The sequence below is a fragment of the Anabrus simplex genome, chromosome 10 (assembly GCF_040414725.1).
Source record: "Anabrus simplex isolate iqAnaSimp1 chromosome 10, ASM4041472v1, whole genome shotgun sequence".
In the NCBI taxonomy this organism is placed as follows: Eukaryota; Metazoa; Arthropoda; class Insecta; order Orthoptera; family Tettigoniidae; genus Anabrus; species Anabrus simplex.
This window is the reverse complement of record NC_090274.1, coordinates 4652666-4668865: the sequence shown is the minus strand read 5'-3', so window position 1 is coordinate 4668865 and position 16200 is coordinate 4652666. Positions and strand designations below refer to the sequence as shown.

The window sequence follows — 16200 nt, the reverse complement described above, 5'->3', positions numbered from 1 at the left end:
TAAACTAAATTGAAGGGGAGTAGAGATTGGAGAGCCTCATGACTCCTCCTCGGCTCTTCTTGGGAATTCTGTTATTTATAAGTTTCATTTCCGTATTGATGGATATTACTTTACAGAAAAACAATATATATACAAATCTCCACCTTATCAATACAAATTTATTTTACATTAAGCAAGTAAATATAGTCAAATAGTCAAGACTAGTTTCGACCCCTAGGGGGTCATCCTCAGTTGACATGCAATAAAAATTGTATTGTTCATAAAAACATCACATATAGTGGTAAAAGTTTGGACTAATTTAGACTGATCATTAATGTTGGTATGTCTAATGCATGACTAGTGTGCATCGTTCATGAAGACACATATCACCTTACTGCTACTACCATCCAATTTCTAGGTTATATAATATGGAACACACATATGTTTGTGTAACTCAACAGTGGCAAGTTCAACTATGTACACAATTGGCTATTGATTAGTCACATGAAGGTACAGAACACTGGCTTGAACATTTCTGATTGAGGTATCAATGCAACACCTTACTTGCATACATCCTAGAAGCTAAATTCAGTTTGTAAGGCCCATTACTTCTGATTGAAACTTAGTATGAAGTTAAAATTTGAATAAAAATATTTGCTAATGCAGACATTAAAATGTTGTTAAAATGGGCATATAGTCAAAAACAGTGGTATGTATGCCACACATGTCTAGTTAAAAATACATTACATTGATGTTGTTTATGTGCGGTACAACATGTACACTGATTAGGAATAAATGAGGTTTGTATATATAGTGTCCCAACAAAATGGATCCATAAAAATATTATATGTAAAGACAATTGGTATTATAATGATCCGCTGCAGATCAGGTAATGCTGTTTATTTGTCTGGAGATATTATTGGCAGCTACAGATGTTGGAGTTATTAGAAAAGTTAATGGAGCATGTTTTCTTCCGTAGTCGCGATGTTTATAGTTGGTGGCATTAGTCAAATATGTTGAAAGTTATGCGTCTTGGTGCACGTTGATTTGTCCTGGGAGCTTATATGTTATATGTTGGATGGTAGTAGCAGTAAGGTGATATGTGTCTTCATGAACGATGCACACTAGTCATGCATTAGACATACCAACATTAATGATCAGTCTAAATTAGTCCAAACTTTTACCACTATATGTGATGTTTTTATGAACAATACAATTTTTATTGCATGTCAACTGAGGATGACCCCCTAGGGGTCGAAACTAGTCTTGACTATTTGACTATATTTACTTGCTTAATGTAAAATAAATTTGTATTGATAAGGTGGAGATTTGTATATATATTGTTTTTCTTCTTGGGAACTCGGGCAGGTTGGGAGCAGGAGTGAAAAACTAGGTCACCTCATCTCTGATCTGTACAACAAAGATAAGTATAGTTACATATGTTGTGCCTTTTTCAGCCACACAAGATCTGGGAGGATGTTGCGTTCGGAAAGACCAAGGATCAGGTGCAGCTCACTCAACAGGCTCACGCCTTCTTGGGTCGCAATCGAACATATCGTCGTCTGCTCATGCAGTGAATTCTGTCCAACATAAGGTAAGCCTGTTTCTTCCAGTAGTCACTTTTATGAAGAGAAATAGGATGAGCACAAATGCAGTTCAGTGTGGGAAAGGGGAGCTACAGAAAGAGGAGACACGGTCTAGGCTCTCTCGTCATCAATACCAGTTCTTCTCAGCCTTCAACGAGCTGTTTCTGCTTCCCAGTGGCCATCAGCACTCATTGAGAGACCTTTAGTCTTAATGTGGCTAGTGTAGGGTAGGAGGAAAGGTGGATAAATACAGGAAAAAAACATAAGATAATACAGGTGCTAAAGGATTAGAAACACAGGGCAAACACCAAAAGAGAAAAGGATCCCAACAGGATAATATAAGTAAACAGGGCAAGTATGGCTGCAACATTGCATAGCTCCATTTAATTACATTGGCTTCAGTGTTCTGTGAAGACTTTTAACTCGCAGAACCAGTGATACAGAAGTGTTCTTTCTGCCTCTGTAACTTTTGTTATTACTTTTAAAGAAAAGGAAATCTTCATCAACATCAAACTATGTACAGTCGCTGAAAAAGAAAAAAGAATGTGAAGAATATTAGAAACCTCACTTAAAATGGACCATAGAAGCGTCTCTATGCTATAAATTTTAAGAATTGGATCTGAACTCCACTCTGATTTATTCCCAATGTTCGAAATATTTAACACTGATAAAATTTACTCTACTACTCTTCGGTTATTTTGCAGTGTTTGGTACATAGTATAAAGTTGTGTCAAATTTCTCTAACATCCATTACGCCTGTACTCGGGGAAACACTGCAAATACTTTAATTTAATGTTATTTTTAATCAAAAATTAAATTCCCATACGAAAACGAAAACCTACAACCTGTTTTCCAGTCAGTGACCGAGTCAGTAATGGAATGAAGGAAGCCCCCATCTAGCGGCGAGGATAGGCCTGTCTGGGGCAATGATTGATGACTGACAGATGAAATGAAATGATATTGGAGTGTTGCTGGAATGAAAGATGACAGGGAAAACCGGAGTACCCGGAGAAAAACCTATCCCGCCTCCACTTTGTCCATCACAAATCTCACATGGAGCGACCGGGAGTTGAACCACGGAACCCAGCGGTGAGAAGCCTGAGCCACGGAAGCAACTAAGTTCCCATAAAGGAACCATAATTTAATTTCATCGATTGCAAACATTCAAAATCTTCAGTCGTCAAACACTGGTAATTTCAAGATTGACAAGGCTTGAAGAGCTTGAATGTTTGCAATCGATGAAATTAAATTATGGTTCCTTTATGGAAACTTCATTTTTTATATAAAAGCCGAAGACAGACAATTATACAGGGTGACCGACGGGAATCTGACGTTTTTGGCATGGCTAGTACTCTCTCGGTAGGAGGAGTGGGGAGCGGAATTGTCAAGCAGGACACTCGCCATGCGTTGCCATTTCAGTAGCTATGGAGCAGTGGTCGGTTGAACATCGTATGTTTGCAGAATAGCGGGTCTTTTTTTAACAGTGCAGCGACTTTTTCATGTGCATTTCAACCGTGGGCGTCGTGATGCCGTTCCCAGCCGCAACACGATTCTCAGTTGGGTTAATAATGTACGGACAACAGGATCTATTGTTAAAAAGATGCCACCAGGTCCGACTAAGACAGCAAGAACACCAGTAAACATCGAGCGTGTGAGAGCCGCGGTGATGCCATTCTGCACAAATGCGTCGTACGCAAACATACGATGTTCAACCAACCACTGCTCCATAGCTACTGAAACGGCAACGCATGGCGAGTGTCCTGCTTGACAATTCTGCTCCCCAATCCTACCAAGAGAGTACTAGCCATGCCAAGAACGTCAGATTCCCGTCGGTCACCCTGTGCCAGAGTGCACCGTCACTGCATTGCCCTATGTGGGAGGCTTGCAGCGGTTGTAGAGTAGGTTTTGGCCTACGAGTCCAACCAACCGAGCAGAGGACCATCAGCTGTCCTGAAAACTGGGACAGTTCCTCGTATAGACCCCCACACCTTCTCCAATGATCTCCTACTCCGTGGCCTGAGAGACAGTGTTGCCGTCTAGGAGGTCCGCCGCCCCCTTTGGGGACAGAATGAAAACTTATAGTGGTGGTGTCTCAACGGAGCATTAGCCGCCACCATCTTCGAAACCAACTGAGGAGCCCGCTGCTGCATTGGGGCGAAATACTGGTAATTTCACGAGTGAAAAGGCCTAATGTGCTTGAATGTTATTAATATGGTTATGCAATAGAATAAGTTTTTCGTACACGTGTTCATAAAAACCAGAACACCTTAAAAGACTAGAGATAGGAAGTTCATATTAACAGGACATGTTCATTAGCATGTTCTGCAGAAACGATTAGCATTTCAGTCACCTACGTTCATCATGTGTACTGTTGCCTAGTAGGCACTGGGTTCTCCATGGGCACTTATAATCTGTTCCATGCGTGACAGCATCGATGCGTATAAGGTGTGAATGGCGTCCTGGAGTATAGCCATCCATGCTGCATTCACCTGGTTCCACAGTTCATCTTTGGTGGCTGGCATTGGGTCACACTGCTGCACCCATCCTTTCACCATATCCCCTTCATTTTCGATTGGCGACAAGTTTGGTGATCGGGCGCGCCAGGACAACAGTCTGACATCCTGTGACAACAAGAAGACACGTGTTCGTGTAGCAACATGTCGTCGCGCATTTTCCTGCTTAAATATGGTGTCTGGGGTGTTGTGTAGAAAGGGTATGGCTTCGGGTCGCAGGATGTCATTCACGTTGGTCAAACTAGTCACAGTGCCCTGGACACGCACCAACTGTAATTTGTGGTTGTACCCAATAGCACCCCACACCATAACGCCTTGAGTTGGCGCTGTATGTCTTCTGCGAATGCAGTCAGTGTGGTGCCTTTCCCCCTGTCTGCGGTGAACCAAAATGCAGCCATCATTTTCAAACAAACTGAACCTGGATTTGTCCAAAAATACTATCTGGTGCCATTCCTGTCCGCAGTGACATCGTTCCACATACCATTGCACTCGAGCACGTTTATGCACATTAGTCAAAGGTAAGTGGAGAAGTGGACGACGCACCGGTAACCCAGGCCATAATAAACAGCGATGGACTGTCACTCCTGATAGTGTACGATGTGTTACATTGTTGCGCCAGAGCCGAGGAGGAAGCGGATCTGTCTTGCAATGTCATTCGGATGAGGTGTCGATCTTCTCGGGGCGGTGGTCTGGGTGGTGCGACCAGACCCATCTCATTGTGTTCTACGGCCTTCTGTGAACCATTCTGTGCACGCCCGTTGGTTGCACTGCCGACAGACTTTGTCCTACACAAGCAGCAATTTTTCAGATGGATGCATCGCGTTCTCTCATGCTAATAATGCGCCCTCTTTCAAACTCATTTGTCGGTGCGGTTCTTGCATATGTCTGCTCAAGTCACACTGATCCATTACCTTTGGTTTATAGCGACAGCGAGAGCCGCAGGTACATCTTGCTAGTCGGTGGTGATGCGTCGAGATATCGATGTGGACCTTGAACCTGAAGAGCCGTCATGGTTCAAATGGTAATCCTTTCTTCAGAACATACTAATGCACATGTCCTGTGAATATGAACTTTCTATCTCTAGTCTTTCAAGGTGTTCTGGTTTTTGTGAACATGAGTGTAGTTCAGCCCTGAATAGAAGTGGATTTGAAATGTATATGTGGAGAAAATATTTTTTTTATTTTTATTTGAATCTAACAGCTGTTGCAATGGAATCCTTGAAATCATCTAATGACTGTTTTCATATCTTTCTTTCAGGCTCGTCTCACACCTGCCTAGAACGGACTTGATACTGGGCACAAGTACCAGTGACAGTAAGAGGAGCTGTTGTTGTTTGTTCTTTGCTGTTATAAAGAACATTTTTACTGTGATATACAAGTGTTTGTATAAGCTTATACTGTACCTCTTTATATTGTTTTACCTTACAACTTCCACCCTTCTTCCACAACTATCATCTTCTGTTTCTTCTTTCATAACATATTTCATTTCCTAACGGAGACATGATGACTCGGTTGCATATCTCTCACAAGAAAGTCATGAAACTTAATGAAATTTCATCTAATGCTGTATAGCGGGTCGTGCAGAAGTTACCCGTGGATTTGAATCATTTCCGACATTTTTGTTTTCAAAGAAATATCAATGCTTCTGCCACAGACATTAATTACTTGCTTTGGAAATCTAAGCACACTATTCAAGAATAATTTGCTTTTCAAATAACGTTCATTTGATTCCTCATGAAGATTAGGTCTGTTTTTAAAATTTGTTCAGACTTCCTCGCATCAGTTTCTGCTAGCTCAATATAGCTGAAGGCTTGTTGACATAAATACATTATTTGAAATATGCCCAAAGATGAAAATCTGGATTGTTTATTTGCAAAGTGAAATTATGTCAGTTTAGTCCACTGGTTGGTGATGAACTTCTCCAACTTTCCCAGGCATTCTTCTTAAGACTGTGAAAGGAAAAATGAATGACTGTAAAAGTTAAGAGGTACTTGAACTTCTGTGCACCATGTAATCCAAATCTGCATATTTGATGACCAACAGGTTACAAGTTACTGTACTACTCAGAGCAACTTGTATCAGTGAATAAAAGTAATTAAAACGTAGCGTGTTTTGTAGACCATCTTATGGTAACTTCATTCAGCTTGCACAAAAAGTTTAACCGATTCTGAAGTCAGTTTAGGCACCTGTTAGCTTAACTTTGCTGTTGTAACAAAGTATTGGAGAGAGAGAGAGTGAGTGAGTGTGTGTGCATTTCATTTATTTTAAATTTTATGTATTTATAAACATTAATATTGAATTTATAAGTATTTTAACATATCCCACTCATGCCTTTTTTCAGAGAAGGACACTTTTTGAGTGACCAAACCTAAGTCATCATGCTCTACCTCAGTCATGGGACTGATAGTCTTGCAGTACTTCTGTTCTCTTTTCACACTCAGACTAACCCAGTTAGAACAGATAATGAAATGTAGTCCTCATCACAGTGACAGCTGTAAGAGATCCACTCAAGTATTTATCATCAAAATTCATTGTAATCTATTGTCCACAGTCGGACTGTAATACGAGTACCAACATCAGCTTCTCCTATCCAGCTCGAACCAGGTTGGGGAATTTGACACCTTTATCCTGCCACGCCTTAGCACATTCTAATCTGGTCTTTGAAATAAGTTCTAATAAGTAACAAAAGATTTCAAATAACCCTGCACGTTAGTTATAGGAGATGAAATTTTGAAAAGGAAAGGAAAAAAGTTTCAGAGGGTCCAAATGTTGATTCCCGGCCTGGTCAGGGATTTTAATTGCATGTGGTTAATTCATCTGGCTCGGGAATCAGCTGCTGGTGTTTGTCGCGGTGCTCTCCTCTTTATACGCGCACAACACCACACGATCGACCACCACAGAAACACGCAGTAATGGCGTCAAGAAAGGGTATCCATATCCAGATGTGACCGCAAAACTGTGTGGGAAAAGTGGAAGAACAATTCTTCGCATCGTAAGCTTTATTATTAGTCTATACTCCAGCGGCATTTCACAATATACTGACGTCCAGTCCGCATTATGAATTTGCTAGAGTAAGTATGAATTTTTCTGGTGAAAACCGGTAACTCCCAAGGGAATTCACAGTGTCTTCATAATTGGCTTGGAGATATTGTGCAATATTTGTTTATTTAATTAAAAACACGCAAAAGGTACCCACAGCTAGCGTCACACCCCGGAATTTAGCTTAAACGGACGCATTTCACTCATGGCCGCACATCCAAACTTTCTCTTCAGTTAGATATCCTATTTTTGATTTCTGGAAACTTTGCTCTTTGTCTGCAAAATGCCCGCCGGTTACTGTCTGTTCAAGACAAGCTTCATGTTTGCTCCAATTGCGCACCGTACTGTAACTCTCGTCCTCATCGTACTTTCTTCCCATAGCACAATTACCAAGTTGCCCTGTGAAACTTCTCTTCAGCCATGAACTCGCTTACAGTGATAAGGCAACCCATTTCTCGATTGTGGCACACTCCACTATTCGCGTATGTACTGTACAGAGTTGATGTAATAAGAAAACTACTCTTATAGCTGTCATTTGGATGACAGTCTTCCTCCATATACAGTATACTCTAACAAAATGTTACCAACTTGAAATTGTAAGTGTATATAACTTGTTGATAGGAAGTGAAGAATGAAATTTTGGAGCACCTGCTGTCAATTATGTTGTATGTCCTATGAACTTACATTTGAATTTTGCAGTGTCAAGTTATCCATTGCATTATTTGCTATTTACCAAAGTGATTTATTGTTCTTTAAGAAATAAAAACCAATTGTGTCTTGTCAGCTAACCGTGATGTACATAGCGGCGATTGGGAAGGGGGGGATTGCCCCCCATTTTGTGGAGAAAAACATATTTTTATTCCATTTTAGCCAGCTGAAACTACGAATTATTAAAAAACAGCAATTTGTACTGTGACCGTTCGTGGACGCCGTGGTTTGTAGATAACCATGAACTATCAAATTATTTGCCGACTAGTATTCAGAAGGTTCGCATGATACTCCACTCAGGGCATGGCCCTTCGAAGAGTATTCGGTCACATTCAGATAACGACGACTGAGCTATAGATACTGCCAATCATAAAATGTAAATTCTACACTAAGGCAAAGTTTTCAAATAAATCGCAACAGAAATTGGAAGGATCACATTTTAATAAAAAAAAAAAAAAAAATCAATTGATTGAATATGAACAACTGAAATGAACAACGTAAAATAAATCATATGCATTCATTAACATTAAATAAGGACCGAGTCCATCTTGCATTGTCCATCATAAACCGGAAATAATTATTTAATACAAATTCACAGAAATGTAGAATCTTATGGATATACCAAAGTCTATCGGGTCATATTATGTCATTCACTCGCCGTCGCAAATGTTAATTGTACCTGTCTACTCCGCCTTGCCTTTCATAGTTATCATTGTTCCTATCTGACTAACTAAATATCGGTTAACTTGAACCCCCCCAACAGATTTCAGCATTTATAAATGATCACACATGGCAACACAATACACATAAATGAGTAAAATGCACGTCGTTTCCACCCATCGAGCTGCTGGGCTGCACCTGAAATGAATCTTTATCTACTGGCATGAAAATATAAGTTGGTGCCGTCTGGACTGCGTCGAGGTCTGCCTTCACCGTCAGCTGAAATGCTACTACAGCATGAATCTACTATAAGCATCTACTACATGTACATCGATCGCAATAGGTGACTCTGATCTTAAACATAACTATCACTGAATTGCATTTTAAGACCCTAATCGTGCGCATATTCCAACATTTCATTACTTGCAACTACGAATCTTAATTTATTAATTCATGTACTTGATGACTCTCTTCAATACCAATGCCTAACGCTGGACTAGCTTGTCAATCATCTCACAAAATATGCGGCGGAAATTCTATTAACAACACCATTAACAACTTAACACGTCTCGAAACTCAATATAATTCGACACGCAAACCATAAAAATCAACCTAAATTATCTCGTGTCCGCCACGCTTTATGACGACCCTACGCTCGTCATCTCATTGTATACCGCACAAAATCATCACATCCTAACTGCACAAGCAATATTAAGGAAGAGTCTTATTAACATTATACATGAACATTACCTAATACACCTTAATGAACTTCCATATCACATCATGGAATTATACCAAGATCACGCACCAATATTTCACACACACTGTCACACTGCAACTTACCTGTAGTAAATGATATTATTTTTGTTTCACAGCGATAAATAATACGGACACAACGCAGTAAAACGTCTCATCCACGGTAATTGACGGCATACAATATTTACCCACGTATGATCAATCGCAACCCGACAAATACAACCGAAAATCTGTTAGATCGTTCAAGTTAACACCCCCTTGTCACCTACGTGACATTGACAAAAGGACTAACGCTACTAAAGCATTCTAGGAAAGCAAAAGATAGACAAGTACAATAACTTATCTGGCTTCTTCATGGTAATTCCGCAGCGGTTTAATCATCATTTTTGTAATTCCGTCCATTCCGGCAGAGGCCTGAGTCTGCCAGGGCACTATATTGGTTTAGCACTTCATGTTGTTCATTTACATTCCCTGGTCAGATAGTGATTTAACATCTCCGGCCGCCACCTGAAACTTGTACAATATAATTAGGAATACAATTTCACACTAATTGTATCTTCACTATTCCAGTTTGATACTGGCCTGAGGAAACATATAATTCGAGGTTTGCAAATGATTTTGGCTATTATATAACTTATATCTGGGCTTATTCTTTATGTTTATCAATTACAGAACCAGATCTTTAAGCTTGCTTCAATTATCTTCCTTCATACAGTAATCAGTAAGTAAAACACGAACTCCTTCCATTATTATTTACAATAATAATAAGTTGCTTTCCATAAGCAGAGAAATCCTATGCTAGCTATACATGTGTTTTTGACATTTGAGGAACTGAATAACAACTCTAACCTTCATCATAGAAGTTGCTAAAGGAAAACACACACTATTGTTCTTCTTCTTACTATGAAACACGTCAGCACGGGCCCATTAGATGATTTGCCATATGAAGTTTCATGCTAATCCATGGCCCCCTTTACAACTTCAAACTAGATATCATGTCTAGCCACATTCTTCTCAGCTGATGCTGACATTGTACTGAGCTCTTGCTTGTAGATAAAGCTGATCTTGACGTAATTCGACATATACCACGGGGTCTTGAGTTCGATCCACCGGCTCTCATCCATTATGTCTATTCTACACTTACGAGTTGTATCGGTTCTTTTATAAATATGCGCGTAAGCCGCACATTGACACGTTACACCTTTTTCCAAGTCATTGATACACATTTCATTTCACTTATGACTTTCAATGACCGGCCGACATATTGCTACAGGTCATTGAAAGGTCATAGTACTAGCTTTCTTGTCTTATCAGCTAATTCTTTATTTTATTTTATTATTAACAAAATCATTTGCGGAAATACGCACAAAATGTTGTTTGTTGCGGCTAACCGATTTGTATAGCGCCACAGCAAGTAGTCGAGACTTTGTGAGAAAGGGTAGCAGTTTTTTTTTTTTTGTTTTTTTTTTTTTTTTCCCCCGAGTTCATGGACACTGGGGTATGGTTCATCCGCTTGCCACATGCATTTGTCAGTCTGACAGTCTCTTTAATGTCGTTAGTTTCTTAGTGTGTAGTCAAATACTAAATTAATTTTAATTGTATACTTCTATTTAACTGCAATGCATGTGTAATATTGTTCCTTCGATGAAAGTTTTATTGTGTAGTATTGAATTAAAATCTCAAACTGTTATTACCGCACTTAAGTTGGTAAACTGTCAACCTTTACTTCTGTGATGAAATTCACTCAGACAGCATCGGAAAACTTACCATTTTGTAATTTTTTTTTCCAGTTTTGTTGTATATATATCCCCATCTGCTATATCCCACAGGCTTGGGGACTCGGGTATTTCTTGTTGTATGAGCCGGGGTGAGTGGCTCAGACGGTTCAGGCGCTGCCTTTCTGACCCCAACTTGGCCGGTTCAATCCTGGCTCAGTCCAGTGGTATTTGGAGGTGCTCAAATACGTCACCCTCATGTCGGCAGATTTACTAGAACGTAAAACGAACTCCTGCGGGACTGAATTCCAGCACCTCGGCGTCTCCAAAAACCGTAAAATTAGTTAGTGGGACGGAAAGCAAATAACATTATTATTATTATTATTATTATTATTATTATTATTATTATTATTATTATTATTATTATTACTTGTTGTTGTCTGTACTTCCCCCCCCCCCCAACTTCTAATTCCCAATCGCCGTTACTGCTGATGTATGAAAAACCAGAATCGCTGCAACAGCAGTGAAAAGAAATGTTTATGAGAATATTGCTTAGTTTGTTTCCAAGATGGAAGTGCTTTGGTTTGATTTTATTAGTAACTTTTAGGTTACCTTTACAAATAAGCACTAAAATGCCAAGAAGAAAGTAATTTTGTAAAGACTTCTGTTGATAAAACTTGTTCTTAGTTATTAGTGTGATATTTAACTTATTTATTTTATTTATTTATTGTCATTTAGTTCGGTTGAAGTTGTTGTGTGTCAAAAAACCATTGAACTTTGTAGGACTGGAGTGATGCAAAGATTGTGAATTTTTATATATACAGTAGAAACTCGATAATTCGAAATCGGTTAATTCAAAATCCTACGTAATTCGAAGAAGCTCTCGTTCCCAGAAACATGAGATACAGTTTTGCATGTTATTTAAATTGTTTAATTTGAAATACAGATAATTCGTAATTCAAAGTACAATGTCGCCCCCATTACCGAAATTCAGACTTTTAATTCGAAACTGCCTTTACATTTTAAAACAATAGTATGTTACAGAGTAATTTCAACTCGAAATTTATCTGTGTCATAATAGAACGCGTGTTCCGGAACGTGGACGGGTAGCTTTCCACATTTACACTCACTTCAGTGGGTCTACAGTGCGCTTCATGACTGCTAAGTTGAATGAAATCGGAATTTTTTTGTATTCAACCTTTTAAAAGAACGCCGTAATATCACACAACAGGCAGTGTACGGGAAAACAGAATGCGCGAACGCTGGCGATGCCGACAGTTGACGATAAAGCATGGCTCATATAATAAATTCGTAGGCACCGAACAATATTGTCATTGCCAGTGAAACTGCATTGCTTTATTTTAATGCGAGCCCAAACGGTCTTCTGGTTTTAAAGGAGAAAGTGCCAGCCGGAGAATCGTACACGGGTCGGGGATGTGGGTCATTGTAGTGCGTTGCAATTGCAATGCACATTGAAGCGAGAAACTTTATCCCCTCGTCATAGGAAAGTTCGATAAGCTACAATGTTTTAAGGGCGTCGGGCACTTTCCATGCCTGTACAAAGCATCTAAAAATGCAAACAGTACAGATATCCAAAAAATAATGCATTTGGACAGGGGAACCAGCATAATTTATCGTCGTCTTTGGATTGTGTGATTTTTTTTCTTTCGTTGCGTGAGGTTATGTTTGTCAGTGATTTATCCAAGTGCATTATTTGAACATTGTAAATGCACCTTGTTGGATACATTTCGGAAATAGTTTTTCCATGGCATTGGAAAGGTTTAAACTGTGAATCGAGGTGATTGCATGTATTAATGGGTCTTACAATACTTTGTGACGCGGCAAGTGTTTACATTTCTGAAGTAGCCTACAAGAGAAGTGCCATGGCGGGAAATCGTACAAGGATAGAGTCATGGGAAAGTTTGATTGAAAGGGCATCGGGTACTTCCTGTGTAAATACAAGGCATCTAAAATGCAAACAGTATAGTACTCCAATGAATAAAGCACTTGCACATGGGAACCAGCATAATTTATCGTCGTCTTTGGATTGTGTGATTTTTTTTCTTTCGTTGCGTGAGGTTATGTTTGTCAGTGATTTATCCAAGTGCATTATTTGAATACTGTAAATGCACCTTTTTGGATACATTTTGGAAACAGTTCTTCTTTCATGGCATTTGATAGGTATAAACTGTGAATCAAGGTTAACTGCATGCAGTAACAGGTCTTAGAATATTTCGTAACGCGGCAAGGGTTGGTACTTCTGAATTGCGAATTGGCGGTTAATTCGAAATCACGTAATTCGAAGTCCGATTTTTTAGTCCCAACGACTTCGATTTAACGAGGTTTTACTGTATTCTACTTCTGCTGAGAAGCTAGAGGATTGAGTATCTGAAGCCTTATTTCCCTACCATCGCTCCATTTATTTATTTAGTTGTAAAAAAACAAGAAACAGATCCAGCACTTCTCACCTGTACTGCCAATAGATGAAGGAAAAACTTAAACTTTCACAATGAAATATAACAAATCAATGCATGTCACTTCATGCAGTCCATGCATCGTGTGGGTTAAGATTCTGGCTCCTTAAGATGGCATTCATGGTGTCCGGCCACCTTAATTTAGGTCTTCCTTCTTGCCTCTGACCTTCGATATTGAGATGGCAGGTTTGTTGCTGCTGAATAAATTTTTGTTATTCAAGTAGATTTGTTACGTTATATCCAGAAACAATCCTGCATATTGATTGTGAAGACAGTGGGTTATACTTTCAAACTTGTACTCTGAGAATGGAATGGATAAAGTTTGTCTTTGGTATTTTTTTAGACCCTGGGTTTTTATGACCAGCTGTCTCCAAAGAAGCTATGGGTAGGGGTTGGGGTGTTCGCAATGATCACCAAGGTCGATGAATCTTCTTAATTTCTTCTTTCATACCGTGAGGTGTGGTTGTGTAGATGTGGTACAGGGTTGTTTTTGCTTTTTGTGGTAATTTACAGTCTGTAAAAGTTCGCTGCTTTCTGTGTCCTGCTGAGTTTTTCCTGCTTGACAATGTCTGCTGGAGTTGTGCTCCTGAGGCACTTGAAGTAAGAAACTGATTTTAATTTGGTTCCTTCCTACAATGGATTTGAGTTTGTTCATGCACAAATTCCACTCATTCAGCTTTTTTTCTGTACTTCAGCTTCTCTTTCTCCTCATAACAGCACATCATCAGCAAATACCAGGGCATTTGGTCTCCTGTCCATTTTCTTGATAGACTTTATAATCAAGTCCTTTGCTGTTATGAACAAGAGTGGTGAGAGGGCACTTCCTTGTTGGACACCTCTCTTTGTTTCGAACCATTTTGCTCGTCCATTTACTTATCTGAACACAGCTGTAGCAATCCGGTATGGCATCTTTATTTTGTCAGTCAGGTACTTTGGCAGCCTGAGGTCTTCGAGGCATTCCCAGATCATGTTCCGAGGCACACTGTCATGGGCCTTTTTAATGTCTGAAAATGTAATCGCAATATTCTTTTCATGTTCCCAGAACTTTTCTGTAAGCATTTTTACCCGCAAAATGAGATCCACAATATTTTGATCTTTCTTGAATCCGTGTTGTTCTCCCTCAAGCAAATCAAAAATGATGATAATGTTCACAGGCAAGTCGTCATAGGTGAAGATGACAGCTAACTACTTTTATTCTCACATTTTACACTTGTCTTTAAGCGTTTATTTATCTGTTCTGGAATATAACTTGGTAATATATCCAGCTCTCCCTCATCGATAATGTTAAAACGGTTATGAAGATGAATTTGAGAGGATCATTGCCGAGAGTGTGGAATGTGGATAAGTCTTCGAGATCTGGTGGCACAGGATGGGATGCACAAATAATGCTAGATGTTCTCCAGACCCTAGAGTTGATTGCAGTCAGGGTTATGAAGTAACACTTCTGCTGGTAAGTTACTTTTTTTTTTTAAGGTAACACCATTAATAATTCAGTGGCAAGGAGCAAGGTTCAAATCCCCTGAAATAAAAAGCACTTGACAAATTTAAACAGCTCATATGGGTTCTGAAAAATTCAACCCGTTATGAAATAAAGACTTTAGAAAATAAAACAATTGAATTTAACGTATAAAACTGTGTTATCGTTAAAAGTTTCTCTATTAATATAATTAAATAATTTACTGAAAAAATAAATAAACCGTTAATTTTGGCGTGATTTGCTTATTTTTAATATTTGTAATAAATTTTTCCCGTCGGAAAACCATGGGATACCATCTTCAGGGTTGTTGCCATTTCTGTGCCTTAATTGAGGCCACAGTCACTTCCTTTCTGCTCCCTACCTGTGTCGGTGCGACGTAAAGCAAATATAAATTGACTCTCCTGCTTTTTCACCTAATTTCCCTTAATCATTTGATTCTATACGTTATAACAATGTTATTCTCTGTAGTTACAGCATTTGTATCGACTTTCCTGGTGTTTCACTCAATCTACTCTGCACTATTTCCGACCCTACTCTTGACAAGCCCTCCCCCCGCTCAAGTGCCAATTTGGCTGAAACATGACATCCTTTAAATTTCTTATTTTATCATGTATGTATATTGCTAGTCCTATACTCTTAAAAGACCAATTCTTGTACATTTGTACTAGTTTTGTCAACAAAAAAAAGGCTCTTAACGATTTCAATGGAAATCACAAGCTAGGGGTTTTTTGAGTCCAGAAATCGATCTTCAGGAGTCTCATTTTTTTGAAAATTCATTTTCAGGCATTTATGTATGTTTTTACAGCGTGACAGTGACGTATCTTTTCATAAATCATGAATGAGGCAAAAATGTTAAAATAACGGGGCTCGTGACACCGGCCATTGCTTTTTATCATTTTGCAGTACATTTTGTTTATCTTGTTAGCATTTGGCCCCCATTGGCAGTCGTTCATTTGGTTTCATAATGTTGATGTTATACATGCTGGAATGTATGGAATTTTCATTTGTAAAATTAGTTTTTTTTCATCTTTCATTGCACATAAATGATGCTTGTACAATTTCAACTGAAACTCATCAGATAATTTGTTCACTTTCTCAATATCACTGCGTGTGGGCCAATAAGAAATATCACATACTACGGCCTGGCCAAACCAATTGCGTGACTTTGATCATTGATCTAGTCTTAACGTTCTTATTCAAATGTATTAGTCTTTTACTGTAATGTTCTTGATGTTAGAGGATCATAGAAGGAAGGAGATAGTTGGCTGAGAGATAATTTTCTTCTATCATCATC

General features: G+C 39.0%; 1 protein-coding gene across 1 annotated transcript in view; it reads left to right on the top strand.

Moving 5' to 3' along the window:
* The window catches only part of LOC136882330 (uncharacterized), a 213823-nt gene extending 207820 nt beyond the window's left edge, over positions 1-6003 (top strand). The window contains exons 17-18 of the mRNA XM_068229534.1: positions 1437-1573; positions 5336-6003. Of these exons, the coding sequence (XP_068085635.1) occupies positions 1437-1556 (120 nt within the window). The 3' untranslated portion in view covers positions 1557-1573; positions 5336-6003. The remainder of the gene's footprint in view (positions 1-1436; positions 1574-5335) is intronic.
* The last annotated feature ends 10197 nt before the right edge of the window (positions 6004-16200 follow it).